Genomic DNA, 26,530 nt, shown 5'->3' with positions numbered 1-26,530 from the left:
GAGGTTAGAGAACACACAACACCATATGTAATTCAGTGCGCGACAAAACATAAATCCTAAATACAAAGTAACAAGTTTACCCTTTATAGTTCATTTTATACTTGCATTTTAAGCATACTGTGAATCTGTAGTCCAAAAGATATATTACTCGTCGATAAGGTTGATTGCTTCAACAGGATTTATATTTGCTTCCTGGCGGAGGGATATGCAACTGGTTGTCCGCTTAGGATGACAATCCATGTGCGACGTTGGCGGGAGATCAGCTTCGTTGCTCGACAGCAGGTTGTGAGGTATCTAATCTGCACTTAGCACGTCTTTCTCGCCGTGACCTAATTTTCATTGTGCGCGAATGTTTCCAGTCATCGATTGTTCATAGCAAGTTGGTCAGTCCTCATTCAAGAGTTGCTCGTGTTAAGATGAAATTCGTTTTTTTTTTCTTCCAGGAAAACGTCGATTTTCACTTTTGACATCGGCCATTTTAGGGAGCAAGGCCACGAGGTCAAATCCCGTCTGTTGTGGAATTATTAGCCCCGGAGATACAGATCTCATTTAAGTGACACCATGACAGATTCCTGGGGAGATGAGGATACAGCTACGAGGCCCACAGGTGTAAGTATGAAAGACCAGCAAGACATGCATTGTAGAAAATTTATACTGTTATTGGCTTGGGACAACAACAACAACAACAACAACAACAATCATGTCACCTAGACGCAGTTTGCTGGTGCATGAGAAATGTTTTGACTTGTTACACAGAGGCTGTTGTTTACATGACGTGGTAGAGGGTATGACGTCAGTTCATTTAAGAATGTACTTTTCACAATGAGCATCTGAAACTGAAAAGTTCAGCGACTAACACCGGCAGTCACCCTCAGTTTTACCACATCCTCAGAAGGAGTCATAAATCTTAGATTGCTATTACGTGGAGTGACGTAAGTTCATTGAAGAAGTAACGTTATACAATCAGTTGCGGTTGTCTAGTTTACATTCTCGCCCAACAACAGACAAACTGATATTACCTTTTTTTTTTTTCAATAAAATGCAAGTTATGTTTCGATAGAAATGCCAGTCGTTGCTTCGGGTTTGCAACATTACATGGTACATTCCGAACACAGAATATGTTTTGACATAACAGTTGCTCTTTACGAATATTTCTGACTGAAAAGATTTGGGTTGTACATCAGAGATAGTACTAGATTACAGCGACAAAGGTAGGCTCTATCAGCCAAAAGTTTGGGTTCAGGAAAGCATGTGTAACCCGTTGAATGTCTACTGATCAAGTGAATGTCAGGAATATAAAATACAGATGTAGTACATTTGTAGTCAGCATTTTGTACGACGAGAGGCCCGCGCTCATAGCAATCTGTGTAGCATTTCGGGTATTAAATGCGCCTCCACACTAAAGACTTCCACATAACCATGCACACTTAAAGTCAGCTAAGTCAGAAAGTAAGTTGATCTCCCATGAAAATGTCGAAAAGTAAGGGGACAACTTCTAAGTCTGTCACGGACAAAAACATTTCTTTTGTGGGATTTTCAAGGCGACTTTCCATATGATACGAGTGAGGACAAATGATTGACTAGACTCCAATGCAAAGTATGTTCAGAACATATTTCCAAGATTTGCGGAGAGGCAAAGATTCGAGGCATCAGTGGACAGTCACTGCAGTCCCTCATAAACTATGTGGACGGCGTAACTTACGTCGGGGTCTTTGCATGACTAGGCAAAGCAAAAATTCTGTTCAGTTGCGCATCGAGAAACATTGGCAACAACATCCATTTGCAGCACGAGCGATGCCAGTGAAAGTAGGCTTAGTGGGAGTTCAACATCAAGTGTTGTTGGAAGTTCGAACAGCTGTCTTTGACAGCATGTCTTGACGATTTCAGGTATGTCTAGATATTAGGAAGGAGTGTACATTGTTTTCAAGAACTGGCCATTGTAACCTATTGCTAAGTTAAATGCAAGACATAAAACAAGTAAAAACAGGATAAATGTGAGCTTTATTCAACAAAACGAATTATTTATTTTACAATCAGGTCTTTTCATTCTGTAAAACATTTGTACTGGAAGGGAACAATGAACAACAGTACTTTTTGCAGAACAATATTCTGGTACATCTAACTAATGAATAACATATATTGAATGAACGGGTGGTAAATAGAAATACCCCCGAACGCCCAAATAAACGTAACAAAAGAGCCCAAATTCGAAGAACAATTCAAATTTAAATTTGACAAATGCAAGAAAATTAAAGAAGCAATTTTGCGTTTCAACTCGTTTTCGTGGCCTCCGTTTGTCATACATTTGCGCCGTCGACTACTGCACAACCTTTTACCTTATTCCCAGTCTTTGTTTACTTCTGTTTTGTGGTTCGTATGTATATAAGACATTGTACGTGTGGACAAGCTCGTGACTCTGGAGGCGCTTAGGAACAAGGTGTAGCCTCATTTTGAGTGACTCCAAAGTGCTTTGTGGTAGACCGAAAACAACCGGCTGATCGCACAATATACAGAGTTCTAGCTATGTCCACTGTGAAACGTACTGCTGATTTGATTTCATCTACTGGTGGAATCTACTGCGCGTGGGTTTTTAAATTCACAGCCTTCCAAAATCTCCTCATAAACACCTACTAAAGCAGAATCAATCCTTCTCTGAAATATATAACCTGATAAAAAAACATGTGCGAGTAAGTCAGAAATTCTTCCCAACCGTAGTCATCAGGGGCTTCCGTTTTTCTTTTGGCTTGGTTTACACCGAACTGCATGTTTTGCATTGCTCTGATTCTGTCTATAGCTTTTGACCAGGTACATGTAATGCAAGACACACAAGTCCCAGACATGTGCTCACTATTACCAGTGATGGCTATAATGGTTTTGACATAGTGCTTGTTTCATAGAATTAGCCAGAATTTATGATCAGGCCGTCTCATTTTCAACTTTCAACCCGGTTTTCCCTATCTTTCCCACGTTATTTTCCCTGAATAGGGCGTCTCAAAGACACAGACACTCTCTGGCCAAAGATATGGCTTGTTCAGATGTTGTTAATTTGTCGGCTTCTGTTGTAAGTTTAACGTAGTAGGTTGGAACATACATATTTTATTTTTTTGTTTCTTTGTTACAGGGAGGCTTTGGAGGTGGAGGCCCTAAATTTGGAAAAGGGTAAGTTTTCAGTAACAAGGCTTGTGAATCTGAAGAATTTAAGAAATTTAAAACTATCGAATTTTGAAAGAAAGTTTCAAATTGAGTTCATGGATGAAGTTTGGGTGAATAGATACATGTCAAATCATCTGTTCTAAAAATAATACTTTCTCCGCTCAAATGCAATGTGTCCTGTGAAAGACAGGATGCTCTGATCACTGAAAAGCATACCAGGTTAAGGGAAAGAAGAATAAAGGGAAGTGGGCTGTGATCTACCCTCATTCCTTGTCCATGTGAAAGATCAACTTAAAACTACATTGGTTGGATTGGCGTATTTCAGGGCTTCACAAAAAATATCATTTTATCAGTCGACACGGAATAATGCCGTCAGAATATGCATGAATAAACACCTTGCAATCATGGAAAAGGTTGATGAATAACTGTAGTAGTGAATGATGCTTGTCTTTTAACCACTAGGATGGGGTATTTTTAGATGCCACAACTGTGGCCATTCTCTGTCTTTCACCAGTATTTAAGATCTGTATGTCTAGGCCCAGATAATTTGATGTTCCGGTAGCCCAGGAAAACCTAATTTTCGCTTCGGGCAACCACATGTTAGGCTGCAGACTGCCTGGTCAGGCAGGTTAAAATATATATAGCAGAACACTTTATCCTCACTTTAATTGTCTTTATGTATGTGCTCGTCAATGAACAAATTTTTTTTGCGAACACACTATGCGTTCATGACTGTGTACAAAAATGTACTAGTTCAGCCCACTAATCGGGCTTCTGCTAACCGTGAGATAAATGTAGCCCAGCCATGGTAACAGAAAGTTTGGTGACTGCGCACGCATGCCTAAATGAAGACTCGCTGCAGACAAAATGACAGTTCTACTCTGATGAGGACAATATGAGTGGAATATATAATATAATGAGTTTTCCAGCAACCTGCAGATGGTCGTGGGTTTCTCCCGGGCTCTGCCCGGTTTCCTACCACCATAATGCTGGCCGCTGTCGTATCAGTGAAATATTCTTGAGCACGGCGTAAAACACCAATCAGATAAATAAATAAATAAATATATACAACGAGTGGAAAATAAATATTTCAAATATTTAGGGGAGGGGCGAAGTCGATCTCTGGGCATTCTGAAAGGGCCGCTTAGGACAGGGCCAGTAAGAAATGCAGATATGAAGCAGAAGTGCGTACACAAACATTTCAAGACAACTGATTGGAGGCATTCCCGTGGCTCCAATTTGACAGAGACAAAATGAGCTGTCGTGTTTGCATTGCGTCACCCGTCTTCGCCGATGTTTACAGAAATGAAACAAACTGATTTCCTAAGGACACTATTAAAAGTACAGGACACAAGTTCCCATCATATGGTCTGCTGGAGAAATTAATGCCATTCAGAAAGTGATGCCGAAGGATCGATTTGTCAGATTTGTGTCCCTCTAACACAGTATGTACTCTCGCTAAGCACTGCAGGCCATACGCAGGTTTCCTGTGGATAGTGCAGATGCAGAAACAAAATGGACTGGACTTGAGAAAAAATTATTTGAATAGCAGTGGCTGTAGACTCTGTTAGGGAGATCTCACAAACACTCAACCAAAAAATCTGTAAAAACTGGAAAACACAAAGTTTGTCACCATTATGTCTGATGGAGGTACAGACTGTGGCATCATAGAACAGGAGGTACCTCAGATACATTGTACAAGGTCAACCTAAAGTCCAGCTCTTTGATGTGCTAGACTTGCAACACAGCCATGCCGATGGTTTGGTGGAAGGTATAAACTGAGGCCTCGGTAGTGTTGGATTGTCAGCTGAAAAAACTGTCGCCTGAAAACAAAGACTATCCCAGCCTAGTATTTATTTATTTATTTGATTGGTGTTTTATGCCATACTCAAGAATATTTCACTTATACGACGGCGACCAGCATTATTGTAGGTGGAAACCGGGCAGAGCCCGGGGGAAACCCACGACTATCCGCAGGTTGTTGGCAGACTTTCCCACATAGGGCCAGAGAGGAAGCCAGCATGAGCTGGACTTAAACTCACAGCAACCGCATTGGTGAGAGGCTCCTGGGTCATTACGCTGCGCTATTGCTCCCCAGCCTAGTAAGTCAAAACTATGATGGAGCTTCAGTTAATATGGGACGGCTAAATGGCACCGCAGCAAAAATCCAGAGACAGATTCCCCAGGCGATATCATTTCATTGTGTATCAAATTGGGTGTGCTAGATTCAGTCAAGCAGAACAATTATTTACAACAGTTTGAGGCAACAGGTAATGGTGTGTTTAAATTTTATACGTATTCTCACAAAAAGACGGAGTGATCTACGGGCATTGTCATCTGTATTCAGTGAGACTCCTGACGAAGGCTCAACTAAGTCAAATCTGAAGCATTTTGTGGATATGAAAAACTTCAGATGGTTGGCAGATGTAGTAGTTGCTCTGCATTGCAAGTGAAGAATTACTCATGACCATCTTGGAAATGTTTTGTATGGTGAGGGAGAAGAGGCACAGAGATTTAAGGGAGTGCAATGGCTGCATTTCATGAAGGCTGTCTTACACCCACTAGCTGTTCTGTCAAAATCATTCCACTCAGACAAGCTTTTGCTTTTCCAAGTTCCCCAAAAATTAGAGGCAACAATTGTTGCTCTCTAAGGTTTAAAATCGCAACCTGCAGTCTACATGCAAGAATTTCTAAGGAACATTGACATTGATGGGGGCAACTTTGGTGGTGTACCTGTTACAACAGCATCACGCGACGAGGGACATCAAAGCAGCGCATCCTTCAACACACTGGGGGAAAAATTTGGGTAGAAAAAACTAGTAGACAGTGCTTTGAAATACATCGAAGGCAGGGTTTTAATTTAGAATTGGAGAAGGTCAGAGCTCAAAAGTAGGTGGCTGAATTGAAAGTCATTATTTCACAATTACTATTGATTTAAATACTAAGAATATTCAAAGTAGGCGGCTAAGGGGCAGCAGTAGACAGCTGTCTGCAGCCTGCTACTTGCCCTTTTTGAACACCCTGACATCGAAGGCAGATTAAGACCTTTCTCTAGTATCCCTCTAACCTCGTACAAAGTGTTAAACTAGAAAATTCTACACAATGCTGCAGCACTGATAGCAATGGCAGCATTAGCGAGCTGATTCAACTATGAATCTGTGTTATCAGCTGACTGTCCTTCCAATTGACCAGATTCACAGCCTGACAAAAGTGCTAGGGCATGAAGACAAAAACCATTTCGTGATGCAAGGATGCAAGGGACTGTGTGTAATGACAAGAGTCAGGTTCTGACTGTGAGACTTATACATGTTGTAGTGACTCTCTTGAATGGTGATTGTTTAATCAGCAGACATATTTTGTGAGATCACTTGATTATGTGCTCTGATCCTAGATTTGCATTTTCTACAGATTTTACTTTTGGCACAATATGCATCTTTCCCAAGTGCGAAAAGAACTTGACATCAGCAATACTATTGATAAAACCATGAGAGGTTACATTTCACTTGGTGTTTATTTTGTACTAGGGGAGAACTGTGTACTACCCAATTTTTTCAATTTTTTGCAGTATATATGTTTGTATGGAAATCATTTGAAAGCATGACTAAGCATGGATGACCAAAAAGTAAAAACAGGTCTTTGAAACTATTTTTGTTTGACAGAATACTCGCTTACACGTGTGATTTTTGGGTGGTGGGATGGAGGAAGTTAAGGTCTCGTCCCTGAACCACTGATGTTTGTAAAAGTTATAAATTAACTGAACCCCAAAATCGTTGGGATATGGGGGTAAGCCAGGTAAATGGGGGGAAACCTGGTTTTGGGACTTTGGTTGACCCCCTTGGGCAAGTGAAAATATCAGTAATATTTCAGGCCTTGATGTCACATGTAGAAAAGTTCATCAGTAATTTGCCAGAGGTTAATGATTTATGCTGGGCACTTTAGTTACCTCCACCTGTAAAACCGACCGTGGTATATTAAGTGAAAACTTCTTGATGATGGCGTTAAGAACTCCAGTGAGGTAGAACTTAAAAAGATGTTTAATGGGTTATTCAGTATCATCCTATAGTAACGTCACGGTATAAGCACAATTATTTTTACAGACACTGGCGATATGTTCATACACATTCTTACTCAAGAGAAAAAAATTAATCTACAAACCTATTTTGTAAAGTGAACATCAAGTCTGCCTCTATATATACATAGAAAAAATGATATAGAACACAGTTATAACAGAAAAATGTGTAAAACATTCTATAAGTTCTGAAAGCCGAGAAAATAAGTTCAACATTGGGGATGTGGCACTGACGGACAATTCACTTTGAGTAGCCTACAATTCTCTTGTAGAAGCTCTTATGAACTTGGCTAATCACTAGTGCTGAAAGCGTCGTGTGATAATTGGCCGTTACGTCAAAAAAAACTAATAGCTCTGGATTTTCAGTGTGGTTTCTTATAGTGGGCAGACAGATATTGGTGCAATAAATTTGATTTTGCGATTAGTTTAAGTGTTTAACTGATGGATTTGGAACCAAACATTTTTTAACAGGGAACTGAGAACTGCTGCCCATGTCACAGTGTGTATGTTGGGAGGATACTACAGAAACTCCTCAGGGTGAGCTGGCAAGAAAACCACCTCGGGAAAGTCATTGCTTGAAGAAAAACCTTTTGACTTTGCATTAATTTTCCTTAGCAAAGTCAGATTTATTACGAAAATGTCTTCCCCAAATCTGAATCAAAGGATCTGTTTTCAATCTGAAGGTCCTGATGTGTTAGTAAATTGCCTGAATTCGGTACAGCCAGCTAGGTCAAATGCATACACCCATGCAGGACGATCGAGGATGAGCAGAATCGCTAAAACACCACGCTTGTGTCCAAGAACATCGCCCTGACCAAGCGCCAGACTAAACGAAACATTGGCCCTTGAAACACGGAACAGACCTGATACTCTTTGTTTGGGTATCAGGAGTTTTTGTTGTATTTTCTCATCGTCCCATTGTTTAATATAGATGATATGGGAGGGCTCATAGGTTCTGTGATGTCGCTCTAGATGGCTGTAACATAGCCAAATGGCGTCACCAAATGGGTAGTCAGGTACTGACTTTTGTTTGCTATTTTTTTCTCTGTTGATAAGCGGTGTAGAATTTTAAAAATATTTTTAAAACATTTCTCGGATACTGCTTTATTAATTAATTCAGATCTAGTGGCTGACTTTATGTTCACTTAAACAGGCCATTGGCACCCCCAGCAAAAACAAGTTTTCAGTTTGGACTTGAATAAAAGAATTAAATGAAGTGTCCATGTAAAGACCACTGTGAAAGACATCCGAAGCAAACGTTTGAATGGTAAGGTGTTGAGGGCTGTGGTAAATGTCGTACCCATTGTGTCCATGTGTTTCCCTGTCAGGCCTAAATTCCCATTGTGTATGGTCAGCTGTCACACTGTGTCTAATGGAGAACTGAAGATAATGGGATTATTTTGCTTGTAGATTTGGGCGTGGCGTTGGAATGGCGGCCTCACAGGAGAACAAGGAGAACCAAGTGAATGGGTTTGGAGGAGGGAGTGGAGGCTTCGGCCGCAGGGGTGGCTTTTCCCAGTCCAATGGCTCGTCCAGCAGGGGAGGATTTCCGGTTGGTGGCAGAGGATTTGGAAGTTCCGCCAGCAATGGTGCCTCAAACGGCGACGGCTGGGGGGATGAAGAGGAGGCCAAGCCCAGCGCCGGGTTTGGTGGAGCTAGACGAGGCGGAGGAGGGGGACGTGGTGGATTTGGCAGGGCCGGGGGATTTGGGAGCAGTGGAGGTGGGGGATTTGGAAGCAGCAGTGGTAGGGGATTCGCTAAGTCCAGTGATGGCGTTGGGGACTGGGGTGACAATGACAGCTTACAGACATCCTCTGGATTTGGCAGAGGTGGAGGATTCGGAAGTGGGCGTGGAGGTGGAGGTGGGCGTGGAGGATTTGGTGGTAGGTTGTCTTCTGAATAATGAACATCTGATGCAAGTAGGTCTAGCTCAGGTGTACCTATGCCTTCCATATTTATAATCATTTCCTTCATTCTCAGTGGTCATTGCTTTCCATGCAATATTTGTTAAAAGTAGTGCTCTCTATGTTTGCTTTACATCACTGTCACCAAAAGCAAAATTTGTACAGATATCTGGAACAGCGCAGAGGTCACCCTGGGATCATGGTGATGAGACAGGAAATAATGTGCAAAACACGACAACTTTGTCTCAGCCTTTGTTTCTAGTTGTACTAGATATGTACACATGTACTAGTTGTACTAGATATGTACACATGTACTAGTTGTACTAGATATGTACACATTTTCTTTACCAAAAGTATGCACTATATGATTCTAACCAACACCTGGAACAATTACCTTACTGAATGCTGATTACTTAGTTTGGCGCGAGAACACCAGTGGTGAGGCTAAGCCTAAACAATCCAAAGGTCAAGATTGTTTACTAGTGGCAGTGATGTGAAGCAAGTGTAGAGAGCGGCACATGCGCCTGTAAGGAGTAGGGTGCGTAGATTCATGTTGTAGCTCCGTGGCAAACCAGCTTGTTCCATGCATTAGGTTTTACGTCTGAGCACAGAGCCTTTTCCATGTGTGCCCATTTTTTTAGACGGGCATATTTCTGAGATGCTTGTCTAAAGCTGAAGGTACTCATACATGTTTATCTTACAAACTGATATTCAGCCTGTAAAATGGATATTAAAACTGAATTTTATGACTGAATATTGTCAGAAAAAATTCCATGTCAGCAACAGAAATAGCTACACTCAGTTTGAGGCATCTTCACAGCATAGGCATACCTTTTTCATAGTTTGTAATAATATTATGAACAATATTTGTAAAAATTATTCCTTAAAAGAAAATAACACATTTATGCAAACTATACCTTAAGTGAAAGAGCCATACAAACTGTGTAATCGAGTTCTGTTTTTCTTTTGATTTTTAAAATTTTTTATAAGAGAGAAGAATGATTTTGTACATTGTCATGTTCTTCACAATCCACCGATTTGAGGCACATTGATAGCCTCGCCGTGTTTTAGGCTTGTCTAGTGAAAAACCTCCTTTTCTCTTCTTGAATATTCATTATGACGCAAGGTGCTTAATGTTTTACTCTTACCATATGATTAACATGCATTTCCAGTCGCAGTTAAATGCATACATGTACCGTGATAATCATGGTTTTAAGGTCTGTGAAAGCCAGTTCTTAAAAGGAAGAGTTCAGGATGTGCTAGAAGGCCACATCATGCCCACATGTGTAACTGTTGTCTGTCAAATTGTGCCTGGAATGTCCTGAAGAGCTGCAGGGCAAAGTTAAGCACGATGACGTATGTAATCTGTTCAAATGGCAGCGTAAAGGTGACTTCTAAGCCTTCGGTGTTTAACTATTAAATACTCAAATAATACGTGCTCCTGACATTTTGCTGACAAAGTTTATTTATTTTATTTAACCTAAAGTGTAGCTCTTTCATGTAAGATATAGGTTGTATAGATGTTTTCTTTTCTTTAAATGTTCTGAAAAATTCCAGTATGAAGTCCAGTATGAAGTCAAATTTGCAGTTGAAATTCTCCTCGTAGCTTTACATGAACAGTTAGAATAAAAACCCTGACTGAGGTAAATTGACGAAGCTGTATTTCATTAGTTACGTATGACCATTTGCCAGCTATCACAGCGTCGTTGCTGCTCTGGTTTTTCTTTCTATGCTGTTTGTCGTAGTTGTATTGTCTAGAGTACATGCCACTTCTCACTGGCTGGTTTTCCACTTTACTTTGGCCATGCTGTAGAAGCAGTGGCAATCCTCAGCAAAAAATGGGCTGCCTTTGAGTAAATCACACACAACATTAAAGTAAATATTTTTTAATGCATTTCAGCGACTCGGTAGGAGTCGGGGATAAAAGTGGTTAATGTTCACAAATTGGGTTACCAGATCATTGCAAAGCCTGTTAAGGGAGGTAACTCACTTATTTTACTCAAAGCATTTCAGCGACCTGGTAGGAGTCGGGATAAAAGTGGTTAATGTTCACAAGTTGGGTTACCAGATCATTGCAAAGCCTGTTAAGGGGGGTAACTCACTTATTTTACCCAAAGCATTTCAGCGACCCGGTAGGAGTCGGGATAAAAGTGGTTAATACTCACAAATTGGTGGACCAAATCATTGCAAAGCCTGTTAAGGGAGGTAACTCACTTAATTTACTTACTCAGTACATTGCATATTTTAACATATAAATAACTGCAGATAGGTTTTTAAATAATTCCCATTCATATTTTTAGTGAAAGTCACCTCTAGAGGTACTGTATGTATTTGTGTGACATTATTAGCATATTCTTTTTGTTTTCAAGCTCTACTTGAAACTGTTTTTACCGTTGCCTGACGTGTGAATGCAGGGCTTGAAATCAGTTGCAAACGATCGTTCAGGTTACAAGGAGGTTACATCATGATAAATTTCTGAGAATGACTTTTCGTTGTCTAAAGACAGACTCATAAAACTGGAGAAAAATATAATACTAAATACGTTACTGACTAAATCTGTTTAAGAGCCTGGCTAGGCAACGTGTGGACAATTGATGGGGTGTGGGTGGAGGGTGACAATAGCCTGGTCCATCGCCCCCAATTTTTAATAGGCATGGCTGAATCAGCATATCTCCTACAACTACGATGGTGTGCTCGCAAATTTTCTAAATTTTCTTTGTCTTTAGAGCCAGTATTTCAAATGCTCAGCTCCATGTCATCAGCTGATCTGCCATGTGTCAAGCACCACCTGATCACAAAAAAGTGCAGCAAAAATTTTGTATAAACATACCTTGATATATGTTTATACACACAAAATATAGATGTTAACATTTTTCATAAAGGTTAAATTAACTTCGTAAAGATTAAATTAACTAAGTACAGAGCCTAAAGTGTGCATGGTTAGCGGTAGTATTAGTGCTGGGTGTTTTGACTAGAGGCTGTCACCTGACTAATGTTTATGTCCAGTGAAAGACTACCATTCAAGGTATCTTACACTGGCATGAAATGTTTTTTGAGATTTTTTTTTCAACCCAGTAAAAGTTTATTGAAACTTCGTCATGATACAGCTTCAGCACGCCTCCTTTGTCAACAGCAAAGTGAATTACACATACTAGAAAGATATTTCTTCCACTGCTTGAACAGTTGATACAATAAGCCTGCTATATCATTTACAGTTTAACCAACTGGCTCTCGCGAGCGGATATATCCGCAGGCTAGCCATGCCCCTTCGTCCTCGCGAGCGGCTTGAGCCGCGCTTGTGTCATGCCTTCATTTCCTCAGGAGGCGGCCTGAGCCGCGTATAACACGGGTTTCAATTGGCCCTTATTGATGCAGTAAAAAGAAATATACCGATAATAAACCAATGAAATATAGTCTAATGGAGACCTTGGGCAGTCAGCAGTCGTTGCAGGCTTTTCATTCGTTTGTTTGTGTGTAACAACAGTTTTGACAGATGCCTCTGCTTAGTTACATGTAAACATTCGAGCTACCGCTATGGCGGACTCGAGTGACGATGGGGAGTTCAAAGGCTTTACGTCAAACGACATTTGGGACATTTGGGATCGGATATTTCAGTGTCAGATGTAAATGACGATGGGGACAATGTCTGAGGAGGAGGAAAAATTAACTTTGTCAGTTACGCTCCCGAATGAAGCATGGAGCAGGCGATGGAAGTTTTCAACAACAACAACAACAACGACTGCTACCCGCTGCAACTTCGAGCCCGTCCATTGAAACGAGGAAGTGGGTCACTAATAATTTCACAGACGTCGTCATGGCTGATTTTGAAAGTGGAATACCTGGCCCAGTTGTTTCTGTGGGTGAAGAGAAAGTGAAACAACTTACTGGGAATTTTCAACAAAAGCGCAGGTATCAGCTTACTGAGACGGATCATCATGGACAATCACATTGGCCCCCCAGTCATGCCTAAATCAAAAATGTGCAGATGTTGTCAGGGACAGAAAATCCATTAAAGAATCAAAATATGGATGTCAAATTTGCAATGTGAATTTCTGTGTTGAGTGCTTTGAGCCTTATCACGTAAATGCTTTTACTGAGGAATAGAGACACTGTTTCATGTGTGAGATGGCACTGAATTGAACTTTGTTCATGGACTGTAAATAATTCTGCACTGAATTTGAGTAATTGCTTGAGGTTTAACATCGTACTTAACAATTTTTCAGTCATATGTCGACGAAGGAATCTTTAGGGTGTATGTAATATGCCTCCTTGTCGCAGGATGGATTTCACCGCTCTTTTATCTAGTGATGCTTCACTGAGACCACCGAAGGCAAGTAAGCTGCCTCGCCTGAGCCGTTATATTGATATGGGGTCAACCAGTCGTTGCACTATCCCCTTCATGCAACTTACAGCTTCCTCTTTTCAAGTCTTAGGTGTAACTCGACTTAGGACTGATCCTGCATCTACTGCTCCCGAAGCAGACGCGCTACCAACTGTGCTATTTGGGGCCGGTCACTGAATTTGGAAATAGGATGATATACATCTACATTGCTCTGTGAGATGTTGAGTAACATTGTCTTTTTGTGAAACAGTTCTATAAGTTATAATTTGAATAACCATACATAATTTATATGTACTGTGAGAGGTGTTGTACATAATTTATATGTACTGTGAGAGACGTTGTACATAATTTATATGTACTGTGAGAGACATTGTACATAATTTATATGTACTGTGAGAGATGTTGTACATAATTTATATGTACTGTGAGAGACATTGTACATAATTTATATGTACTGTGAGAGACATTGTACATAATTTATATGTACTGTGAGAGACGTTGTACATAATTTATATGTACTGTGAGAGATGTTGTACATAATTTATATGTACTGTGAGAGATGTTGTGCATAATTTATATGTATTGTGAGAGACGTACATAATTTATATGTACTGTGAGAGACGTACATAATTTATATGTACTGTGAGAGACGTACATAATTTATATGTACTGAGAGATGTTGTGCATAATTTATATGTACTGTGAGAGATGTTGTACATAATTTATATGTACTGTGAGAGACGTTGTACATAATTTATATGTACTGTAAGAAACGTTGAATAACAATGTTTGATGGGTATATATATCCCCGAAGCAGTATTATTAGAAACAGAAATCATAATTTGAAGTAGAATATATATATATTGCCCTAGATGTTGAATAACAATGTATATTTTCTCACACAGCATTTCATCATTATCATAAATGAACTGAAAATATTGTAAAAGAAATGTAGACACTGATCTTCACCTGAGTGAAGTCGTTTTGGTAGGAATTACTTCCCTTGAAGAAAAAGAAAAAAAAGCCCAGAAACTCAGTTGCAAATAAGTTTTTTGTTTTATGTAATTCACAACAGCTTATATTTCTTTTGTCTAAAATGATTCAAAGCGACAGTCTACTGAAAAGATACATGTTTTTTTTTTGTTCATAAAACCAAATTCACGTGTTGTTTTTGGACCCTCTTAGACAACTATAGACCATAAAATCTAAGAAAAGTCACAGTACAGCTTGACATATTTGGTCATTGTGCGATTATTTTGCCAGTAAAAACCTGTGCCCTGGCACCTATAAAGCCAATTGGACAAGCCATGTCTCAACTGGCCAATGAATAGGCTCAAAGCTGGTCACGTGGCCTAAACCCACCAATGAAACCAGCTGTACAAAGTGGCAGCACGCTCAAATTTTCACTCGCGGAAATTTTGTGGGAAAATGGGTCAGCTTTTTTTGGCAATCTCTGTAGTCAGATTGCAGTTTGATTGCATAAAATACTCTTTCTTTAATATTTAGACACATGCGTTTCAATAAAGCTTCATTTGGAGCCAGTGAAGACTGCAATCAAAAATACCTGGCAAAGTTTGTGGTAACGGCAACTTTGCCCAACATTTTTGTTGTAGTTGTCAAGATATATAGCAAGAATAACTCCCTGAAATTGAATGAAGTAGGCTTACCTGTTAATTTTTTGATTTACCCGGGAAATTATTGTTGCTAAATGTAGACTGATGATAGCCAGTGACATTGCAATCATATACACGATCTTGCAACGGGTATAATCAAACACGAGTCCTTTTTTACTCCCGGCTCCGACATAGAGCGTTACAAGCACTGGGAGTGTTTTTGAATTTTCACACGATTTCAGTCAGAATTCACACAGAATGCAATACTAATATTTTCAGATCAGTTTTTCGAAATACAAATTGACAGTGAATCATTGGGTATCAATATTATTATTCAAACCAATTGTTTACCGTAAAGCTAGCAGCATGGGATTTACAGCACGGCGACGCCAGCAGCCTATCAGTCCTGCTGAGGAGGAAGCCTATATCTGACTGCAGTATTGAGGGCTGTGTGGTTTTAGGGGAGCAAGTGAGTTAAGAAGCCGGCAGATGCACGGCTGGGTTATTCCTGGTGCAGGTCGTACTTTTGGAGCGGTTGTGCTGGTGATTTTGACCCCTATTAAATGTTTACAAAATTATAATAAGATTGTTGTTCCGCTAGATTCATGCTCAATTCTGAAGCAATAATTTTGCTGTATTTTATAACAGAAAAAAAAAAAAATCACCCTTTGTATGCAAGGAAGACAAAGGAGCAAAATATAAATCCTTCAATTCTCATAAAATGCGAGAAAAAAAAAATCATATAAGATTTAATTAATTTAAGCATTGTCCGGTGAGATGCCGTTTTCTCATTCCCATCAACCTTCGACATCCCCAATGAATTTTTCACTGACTCTGACATTTGTTAGTTAGAAACTACTGATTAAACGGTAAAATGAATGACAAAAAATGTTTGTACAATTTGAACTTTGAGTCCTTAGGCCTAGAGTTGACTGGGGAGATGAATGCGGTGTACTATTGTCTAACATTCTTTGCGATCCCACAATATGTGAAATGGCCCTAACTTAGGTTGCCTAATCTGATAGCAATGTGTTTGATTGGATACAATTCTCAAGGTGTCTGCATCGATTCACACCAACCATTTGTGCAGTGTTCACATTTTGCTCTAAATTTTACTCGTTGAATTCTCATTAAAACAGTCAAGTGTGATAGTTTTTGAGAAAGCTGGTAAACCCTGCTTTCGATTGAAATATGGTTTTAACCAGGTGATGTCTTGGCCTTTAAGACTTACCAGTGACTCGTCTTTCTAAATACTGAAGAACTAATGTCTGAGAAAAAAATGTTACAATAAAGGCTCATTTTTCTTGTTACACATTATACATTGTATAGACATTGTGAAGTATTGAAAGCCTTTGTTGGAGGCATTGTGCAAGTCCTATATGTGCTGTCAACAGGTCTATGGAGTGAGTTTTCTGCGCAGCAGTCATTTTCAAATGGCCTAAAGTGAGAAATGAATTCCTAATATGTTATTTTCTTGAAAGATCATTTGTTTATGGCATTTTATGTTCAATAAGACGAGTTATGCTAAAAACCATAGGTATCACCAGTATGTGCTCCTTTTTACCCGTATTAACAGTTGTAAAGTATGATCAGCTGTTTACTTGTGGCATCGTGCAATCCATATATCAGTATATTAAAGAGGGAAATATACAAAACTTTAAATGTTCTATAAACCAAAAGACACCAACACCAAGCAAAAATGTCTGACAGACTGGATACATAACTCTGTCATAATTATCTTCTCATTTAAAAGCTTGACCTGCAGTGGCAATAAATCTAAGCGTTATGACAGGGTTATGTATCCAGTGTGTCAGACATTTTGGCTTGGTGGTGGTGTCTTTTGGTCTGTAGAACATTTAAAGTTCTGTATATTTCCCTCCTGATACACAGAGTATAAAACATGCTATGATGTATAATTATCAATAGCATGGTCAGGGGCACATTAAGACTCGGATTCTTTCATTTTGTCTCATCTTGCTTTTATTCATTTCTTGTGTGTGTTTGTAGGTGGATTTGGAGATTCTGATGCACCAAAGTAAGTGAATTTTGTATTTATATTAGTCTCTTACAGTACACCTCTGTTCATTACCCAGTAAAATGAAGTTTTATTGGAGGGATGTGCCATGGCCTCGTGAGTTAGGCGCTTTCCTCGGTGCAATTACTGGCACATTGTGGCTGGGAACTCTTATATTCCGCTCCTGTCATTTCTTATGGGGCCTGGGTGACAGAAACCAGCCGAGGATGATAATGTGACCCGTTTAGAAAATGTTAATAGTTGTAGAGGCCACATATTTTCCACCAACATGGTCAAGGCATTTGTATGTCACATTGTGGCAATGTTCTTCAGTAATTTGAAAATGGTCAGGCTAATGTTTGAAAATTTGCAGAATGTGCTGTTTTTCGCATGCAGGATTAAATTTAAGTGTTGGTTTTCTGTACTTTGTTAGCATATGAAGCTGTACTAAATATTAAAGTACAAGATAGTTGAAACATTTTACCAGTTGATATCGGTTTAAGAAATTCTTATTGCAGTTTGTCAAGTTATTTCAGTGTTGCATGCAGTTTGATTCTTGTCAGGTGCTTGAAGGGGCTTATGAATGAAATAGTAATGAATGTAAAAAGTACCTATATAATATATCGAAATCATCAATGTATCACACAAGGTCAAGTGAAACAAATAGAACTGACTGGTTTTACTTTCTTTTTAGGGGTGGCGGATTCGGGGGAAGAAGTAAGTACATCACTGTCTTCAAACTTGTCATCACCAATACCATTCTTACCTAATCCACATACATGTATATGTGTACTCTAGTGTCTCACAGAAATAATAAGTACACCTGCATGTTACCCCAGGCACATATGATCAGCGTTGTGGCTAGCGCCTACACCTGTATGTGAGCTTATCTTTTCAATAGGGCCTGCCTATTTCTGACAAGGAGATTATTCAAACAGCCACCTACAAGGGGAAGTAACCCATGGAACAATATTGCCTTCTGCCTTATATAAGAGTACCAGCAAACATTATACATGATTACAGGTATTGTTGTGAAGGTGTGTGGAGGGCACTACTGTTCAAAGTGATGCAAGATTTGTCTCCCTTAGTAGAGGCTTTGGAGTAACCTGTGTGCTGTTGTGTGATAGGCTTTTATTTTTGTATGCTCTATGCTGTGATGGGTTTGTATATCTGCTACATGTATGTGCTATTCTGTGATGAGCTTGTCTTCCTGCTCTGTGCTATTGTTTAATTTATTCTGCTTCTCAGATGGACCTGGAGGAGGGGGCTTCAGTGGTGGAGGTGAGTGAAATGCCGCTTACCGATGGACTGTGCTGGTCAGATAGCGTGTTTGATATAGCATTCTCCTGCGAGTTTTACCCCAGCTTTGAATGTCAGAATTATGGCTACATTGTTTTCGTCATGACTACTGGGTACGTTCCTATTTTTACAAGACAGTGGCTGTAAGTTTGAAAAGAAGAGGATATGATTACTGGAACACCCTTTAAAATGGATTTGTTGTTCCTCTGCGCGTGGACGACATCTAGTAGGGGTCTCCACCTCATCTTATAAATGGAGCGTCTTATTGAATTGGTTTATTTGGTGTTTTACTCGGTACACATGAATATTTCACTTATATGACGGCAGCCATCATTATGGTGGGGGGAAACTAGGCAAAGCCCAGGGGACCATTTTGAATGGAAACTTGGAACAAGGCTTCACAAAGATGAGTTACAGATCAAGTTTAAGTTTTAGACTCAAGATTTTGTTCTATTTTTGAACTTCCAAAGTTTTACAGCATCGTTTTCAAAATGCGTTATCATATTGAGTTGAAAATTGGAACAAAGTTTCACCATAAAGTGTGATAGATCATGTTTTGGACCGTTTCATTCAACATTTTCAACAAATTAAGGCATGTTTTCAGCCTAGTCGGAGCTAATGCCACACCCCGAGTGTCTGCGTACAATAATTGTGGAACCAGTGTTAAGGTAAATGTTGACGGTGGTGTCTCAAAAAGTACTGCAGGTATTGGGCTTATGTTTGCATGCATGTAAAGCAGAATAATAGTTAACTACATTTGGAGGAAACTCATTCAGGGTCCTGTTGTGTTTTGCAGATCGCACCTGTTACAAATGTCAAGAGACAGGTCATATGGCCAGAGACTGCCCTAATGCAGAGTCTGGAGGAGGTTTCAGAGGAGGGGGAGGTAAGCTGTCCCATTTGAAGGGGTTTCCAGGAATAAAATGATTTTAGATGTTGTCATTAGTGAAAAATGTGAGTGAAACAATACACCAGGGTGTAGTTAGCAAAAGGTTTTTAGCTTTCTGCTTAAAACTGGCATAAAAATGGGCTTAAAACTACAGGTGTCCTAACACCCAAGTGGTCAGTCTAGAAATTAAATGGCCTGCAGTCTTAATGTCAAAGGTGATAGCTGTCAAAACAACCCTGTGGGGGATAAGACCCTTCATGGACAGCGCGGAGCTCATAGGTTCATCGTTGACATCATTTCTGAGCCTTATTGACCATGCATGGAAAATGTGAAGAAAATAATTCACAGGGCTGTTCAGAGATATAAAATATGCCTCAAAAAATGGAAATTTTTAACAACTTCAGCTTTTTGAAAATTGCAGTTCCATTAAAACAATATTCTTTGTTTTTTAGAGTTCTTCTTATGTATCCTTTAAATTGTCTCCGGGGTTTTGTATTATTTATTGGCGATGACAGTCTGTCAAAACTTAAGAGGCTTTCAGTCTCAGCTATTCTTCCTTTAACCCATATTGGCCCAGGGGTATTGTTGTTGTGGGCAACACCCATCCATCCTTATGTCCATATCCTTGTAAACTCTCCGCTGTGAGTTCAAGTCCAGCTCATGCTGGCTTCCTATCCAGCAGTACGTGAGAAGGTCTGGCAGCAACCTGCTGCTGGTTGTGGGTTTTCCCCGGGCTCTGCCCGGTTTCCACCCACCATAATGCTGGCTGCCGTCGTATAAGTGAAATATTCTTGATTACGGCGTAAAACACCAATCAAATAAATAAATTGTAAACTCTCTATCTCTAGAACAGTTTAAGCTGATTGGTGTCATTTAGATTAAATTTTATAAAAGGCTTGCACACATGATATCTCCAGCGTGGTTAAGCCAAATTCACACTTACACTTTGTCTTAAGGAAGAACCCTGTTGACCTTGACCTTTTTTTTCAAGGTCATTGGGTCATATAAGTTGTTATCCCAAAAAGGTATTCCCCTGCTTCATATTTCGCAACTCTCTAAATGCTACTACTCGAAGATTTACACATTATTACAAACCACTGTTAAGTGGATCTCTTTGTTACATTGTATATATATCGTTACATATATATTTTGGTTTGGTTAATTTTGTGTCATTTAGACCTCGGTTTATATGGGTAAAAAAGCATACAATGCATGCAAATGATGTGTAGTTTTAAGCATTGAAACAGATTGGATCTACTTCAGTCTGTGAAATGGTGAATCTCGTAACAAGGGCCACGCTGGTGGTGAATCTCGTAACAAGGGCCACGCTGGTGGTGAATCTCGTAACAAGGGCCACGCTGGTGGTGAATTCGTATGTAGGATTTTTCCCTCAAATAAAACTTTTTAGAAAGGCAAATTTTTCGCAAATAAAAACATTAGAGAGATATGAATAATGTGTAGTTTGAGAAGAAAACTATTTTCAACTACTTCATTATATAATAAATAGTACGGTTAGGTGGTAAAAGGTGAATGCATTCACGTCTTTGTGTTCATAGGTAGAGCTTGTTACAAATGTCAGGAAGAAGGACATATGGCTCGCGATTGCCCAAATGCGAGTGAAGGTGGATCAAGGGGAGGTGGAGGTAAATCATAAAAAATTGATTCTGATTGTAATCGGGTTATCGGAGTGAAAGTATGAAAGCCAGAAAAATGTTAATTCCTCTTTTTTCAAAATAAGATATATTTTTCAGTAATTTAAATTTATGAAGTAATATGTGTGCGGAAGATTATCAATCTTATATTTGAAATTCATTTTGTTTCTTGTTTAAGGTAACTGTTACAAGTGTGACGAAGCTGGTCATCTAGCCAGAGACTGTCCAAGTGCAGGAGATGAGCATAAGAGAGGTGAGTCATGTAAGAACCAGGGGAAATGAGGGAAAAAAAACCAATATTATTGGAAAAAAGTTCTTGTTTTTTTGTCCCTTAGTCGAGTTAGTACAGTGTTGGTTGACTATTGCGATGGTCATATACTGCTGAAACGTACACTTTTGTACATACTTGCCCAGGGATAAGGGACTTTCAAAAAACAAGTTGCCCTCATAAAAGTTGACGTGCAACAGAGCAAGCAACTGATAAAACAACTGCTGATGTAAATAGTTATGTTCTCCACATTTAGGAAAACATGCATATGTTAAGTAATACCCATATCTGCTTTCAAAATATTCATTTATTTGATTTATGTTTGACGCCATACTTGAGAATATTTCATTATAGGACAGCGGCCAGCATTATGTTGGAGGAAATCCAGACCTACCTACTTGTAGGATTGTGGCATATTTTGCACGCCAAACATGTAGAAAACATGACCGTATGCCAAAGAATTATAAAGTCTGTTTATAGTATCAGATCCACTATTTTAGCATTCATGTTCAGCAAGGAATTTGCAGGAAACCCACAACTTTCGAATTAATGTAACTTAAATGTAGCGCGCCAAGGGTTTCTGAATGGTCACCTGTTTATTCCATCTTTTTATGTCAATCCTTTTTGAGCATTCTTTTCCTGGCAAAATGACAGGCGATTACATGCCTGGCGGTGATGTGCATGAAGTCAGCGGATGTAAAAGCACAAAGTCACAGTGAGAAATTCTTGAACAAGCACCCCTTAATTCTCAGAATTACAGTGGAAATTACAACTGGAAAATCCACATCATTACATGATCAGTACAGGTCCCCGGTCTAGAATGGTTGTCAGACTCAGTGAGTTCAGGATTTGCTCCTGTCACAAATATTTTAGGGTATCCATATATGTGACATTTGTTCAGATCTGCAATTTTTTTACAGTGCAATAAACCGACAGAAAAAAGCCTCCATTTTCCACTTGCCCTTTGCAAGCAGACAAATGTTAAGTTCCCGCACTTTCATTGTGTGCTCATTTACTTCATTAGGAAGGCGTGCTAATTGTAAATCTCTTTATTTTTCTATGTCGTACATGGAAAATGCTTCAGAGGTATTTGTTGTACTTGAGTGTTGGGTCATGGGTAAAATGTCATTTTTTTGAGCCAAGAATGCTGGTATCTACTTGACATCGACTTTGTTGTAGAAATCTACGTTCCCCCGGATCCCACAGAAGATGAGAGTGAAATTTTCCTGTCAATGCAAAAGGGCATTAACTTTGACAAATATGATGCAATCCGTGTAGAGTGCACAGGACATGAAGTAGTTCCTGCCATCAGGACTTTTGAGGAGGCAGGACTCTATCCCAGGATTCATGAAAATGTGAAAAAATCTAAGTATGAGAAGCCAACACCTATTCAAAAGTATGCCATTCCAGCGGTGCTAGCTGGCAGAGATCTCATGGGGTGTGCGCAGACTGGCTCAGGCAAAACGGTGAGCTTTGAATTCAAAATTTTATTGTTTCTGGAGTTTATAACATTGTAATATTTAACAGAATTTGGGCCTTGTGTCTTCGGCACGATGTTTCAGTGGCAGCATTACTTATGCAGCATGACACAGTACATCTACATAACCTAATGACTTCTCCCCGTCATACGACATAAAACTCCAATCATTCATACATGCACCAATGTCGTCACTGTGAGTGGCAATTGCCTGTACTTGTACTATAATTTGACTTATAGTAAACGCCTGTCATATGTTAGACCATTGAAACGTTGCCTTTTCTCGGCAACATTTTGTTCCAAGTGATGATTATTAATGCCTAGTGCATTATGAGCTTTATGTGATATATGTCCTTCCCTTTGATTTACATGTTACAAATCGGTAAAACTTGAGCTTGTCTAATACACATGTTGTTTGTCTCAATTTCACAGCGTAAGTCTGACTCATAGCCATATTTACATGGTGTGGTATATTGATCATGGTATTGCAGTGATGCAGCACTAAAGATAGGTCTGCAATTGGGATGACCAAATAGAAGAAATTCTTGTTCCGACAAAAATAATGAATTTAACATGAAACCACAAACAAACAAAAAACTTACAGCCATTTTAAGTGACACATTTAAACTGGCCAGTGACATCTAGTTGCTTCTCCATTTTTACGTAAATTATTATTTACCTGATGAATAGTGGATGCTTGCTTAAGACTCTGTCTGCATTCCTCGACCTGCATGCCGGCCTTGAAGTAAACTATTCAGGAGTCAAATGATTATATTACACAATGAATACTAAAACAATTGCGAGGAATTAGCAACTGTCATACATAGCATGTGTGATTTTTTGTTCCCACAGGCCTTGTTTCTGTTCCTTGCACTGAAAAGGATGATCATTTGTTCCCACAAGCTGCATTTCTGTTACTTGTGCTCACAGATATGTTTTGTTCCCACAGGCTGCATTTCTGTTACTTGTGCTCACAGATATGTTTTGTTCCCACAGGCTGCATTTCTGTTACTTGTGCTCACAGATATGTTTTGTTCCCACAGGCTGCATTTCTGTTACTTGTGCTCACAGATATGTTTTGTTCCCATGGGCTGCATTTCTGTTACCTGTGCTCACAGATATGTTCTGTTCCCATGGGCTGCGTTTCTGTTATTTGTGCTCACAGATATGTTTTGTTCTTTCAGGCTGTGTTTCTCTTACTTATGCTCAGAGATACAATGTTTTGTTCCCACAGGCTGTTCCTGTTTCCTGTGCTCACAGATATGTTTTTTTTTTTCTTACAGGCTACATTTCTCTTACCTGTGCTGACAGGCCTAATGTTCTTTTCACACATGCTGTGTTTCTTTTACCTTTGCTCACAGATACAATGTTTTGTTCTCACAGGCTGCGTTTCTGTTACCTGTGTGGACAGGCCTAATGTTCTTTTCACAAATGCTGCGTTTCTTTTACCTTTGCTCACAGATACAATGTTTTGTTCACACAGGCTGCGTTTCTGTTACCTGTGCTGACTGGTATGATGAAGAATGGGCTGTCTGGCAGCGCTTTCTCAGACACCCAGGAACCTCAAGCTCTGGTGATCGCCCCCACCAGGGAGTTAGCCAGTCAGATCTTCTTAGAGGCCAGGAAATTCTCCCACGGTAGCATGTTGAGACCAGTAGTCTGTTATGGAGGCACGAGTGTTGGCCATCAGCTGCGACAGCTTGAACAAGGCGCCCATATCGTCATCGGTACGCCAGGCAGGCTCGTGGACTTCATCTCCAAGGGCAAAGTAAGGATACAGCTTGAACACAACTGCTCCTGGCGCACATGCGAAGGTCAGCCAGCAACCTGTGGATGGTTGTGGTTGGAAATTATCTAGTTTTAGTTGTGTTTGAAGTACAGGTGTAACTATGTCATGCATTGGCGTCCAATACCAGGGAGAGTATTCAGTGTTAAACAGAATGTTACAGGTCCTATCTTAGTACTATGTGTATTGAACTCAGGTTTTACACCTTTGTAGAGCACAGTTGGGGATGTTCCTTCTTTGATTATCTCTGTGCATGTTAATTACTGTAAATTCCAGTGTTCATTACATCGGTACCGCATGTGTTGAACTGTGTAATACACATATGAATGCAAAACTTGGAATATTAGAATCAATAGTAAAGTAAATATTACGGGTGGTATGTCAAAAACTGCTATGTCAAAAACTGCTACATTTATTGGCCTGAAGATATACATGCATCTAAATTACGACACATAGCGGATATTCCATTGCGTCTCCTCTGTGCATATTAATTACTGTAAATTATCATCTTCACGGCTTCAGTGTTGTATACACTTAGCTGAAGTTTTGCATTCTTGAAGGAAACTCTTCATGTATTTCAAATATTGCTGAAAATCTTGCTTCAACATTAACGCAGCTAACTCGGCTAAGACTCGTTGAAGTATTATACCTCATAATAATACCCCATCAAAGTCGGATCATTTATATGGGAATGTTCTACATTATTTCATGCATAATTTACACGTGTATTTGATATGTCTGTTTGAAATGGCTGTTTGAATGATTTGCATTCAGTAATGCAAGAAACTCTCGTCTTTGCAGATAGGGCTAAGTAAAATTAAGTACTTGATATTAGATGAAGCTGACAGAATGCTGGACATGGGCTTTGCGCCAGAGGTGAGAAAAATCGTGGAACAGTTTGGAATGCCTCCCAACACTGAAAGACAAACTCTCATGTTCAGTGCTACCTTCCCTGAGGAAATCCAGAAGCTGGCCTCAGAGTTTCTCAACAACTACCTGTTTGTGACGGTGGGGCGTGTAGGCGGGGCAAACACTGACGTCACGCAGCAGGTGCTGGAGGTGGAACGCAAAGACAAGCGACAGAAGCTCTGTGATATATTAGGAGAATCAGGCAAGTGCATTACTTCGCTGACTTTAGGTTTTGCATCCCTGGTCTATTTTTGAATTAGGTAATGCCTTTAACTTCAAAAACAGACAGTCTCAACACTCTATTGGTGGAGGCCAGATCCATATACATTTATACTTATTGTTAGCATGTTGCGTTGGACCAGATAGAGCTTTACACTTAAGCAATATGGTATACTTCAGCTGTCCTCGTTTTCATTGTCAAGAATTGACAAAGTTTTGTTAATGTTTTCATGGTATCATTGACAGTCTGTTACTTTTTCTTCCTCAGGTTCTGACCGCACATTAGTTTTTGTTGAGTTAAAGAGAAATGCAGATTTCTTGGCCTCGTTCTTATCACAGACAGGCTTTCCCACAACCAGTATTCATGGGTAAGACGAAGATGATAGATTGACGAATTTAAGATAAAGTTTGAGAAATTGATATACATATGTGTGTGGTATTGAGATATGAACATGATGTACCATGTCAGGATATGAGATTTTGTACTGTTAGGATGTGAGATATCAAATGGTTTTGAAAAGGTGCAGTGTCAAGATGTCAAACTGTTAGGTGCTGATATCATATTGTGTCAGGGTGTGAGATGTCAACGTGTTAGGTGCTGATATCATATTGTGTCAGGGTGTGAGATGTCAAACTGTTAGGTGCTGATATTGTACTGTGTCAGGATGTGAGATGTCAAACTGTTAGGTTCTGATATTGTACTGTGTCGGTATGTTAGATGTCAAACTGTTATTGCTGATATTGTACTGTGTCAGGATGTGAGATGTCAAACTGTTAGGTGCTGATATTGTACTGTGTCAGGATGTGAGATGTCAAACTGTTAGGTGCTGATATCGTAGTGTGTCAGGATGTGAGATGTCAAACTGTTAGGTTCTGATATTGTACTGTGTCGGTATGTTAGATGTCAAACTGTTATTGCTGATATTGTACTGTGTC

General features: G+C 39.6%; 1 protein-coding gene across 1 annotated transcript in view; it reads left to right on the top strand.

Annotated features, from left to right (window-relative positions):
• Positions 1–231: 231 nt before the first annotated feature.
• Positions 232–26,530, top strand: part of LOC135481339 (ATP-dependent RNA helicase DDX4-like) — a 28,642-nt gene continuing 2,343 nt past the window's right edge. Inside the window, exons 1-13 of the mRNA XM_064761177.1 lie at positions 232–290; positions 444–609; positions 3,122–3,159; positions 8,633–9,105; positions 17,089–17,116; positions 17,790–17,812; positions 19,191–19,280; positions 20,840–20,926; positions 21,114–21,188; positions 22,383–22,669; positions 24,164–24,448; positions 25,268–25,577; positions 25,863–25,962. Coding sequence (XP_064617247.1) covers positions 562–609; positions 3,122–3,159; positions 8,633–9,105; positions 17,089–17,116; positions 17,790–17,812; positions 19,191–19,280; positions 20,840–20,926; positions 21,114–21,188; positions 22,383–22,669; positions 24,164–24,448; positions 25,268–25,577; positions 25,863–25,962 — 1,844 coding nt within the window. The 5' untranslated portion in view covers positions 232–290; positions 444–561. The remainder of the gene's footprint in view (positions 291–443; positions 610–3,121; positions 3,160–8,632; positions 9,106–17,088; positions 17,117–17,789; positions 17,813–19,190; positions 19,281–20,839; positions 20,927–21,113; positions 21,189–22,382; positions 22,670–24,163; positions 24,449–25,267; positions 25,578–25,862; positions 25,963–26,530) is intronic.

This window comes from Liolophura sinensis, unplaced genomic scaffold, assembly GCF_032854445.1.
Source record: "Liolophura sinensis isolate JHLJ2023 unplaced genomic scaffold, CUHK_Ljap_v2 scaffold_23, whole genome shotgun sequence".
In the NCBI taxonomy this organism is placed as follows: domain Eukaryota; kingdom Metazoa; phylum Mollusca; class Polyplacophora; order Chitonida; family Chitonidae; genus Liolophura; species Liolophura sinensis.
This window is presented reverse-complemented; position numbering and strand designations above follow the sequence as displayed.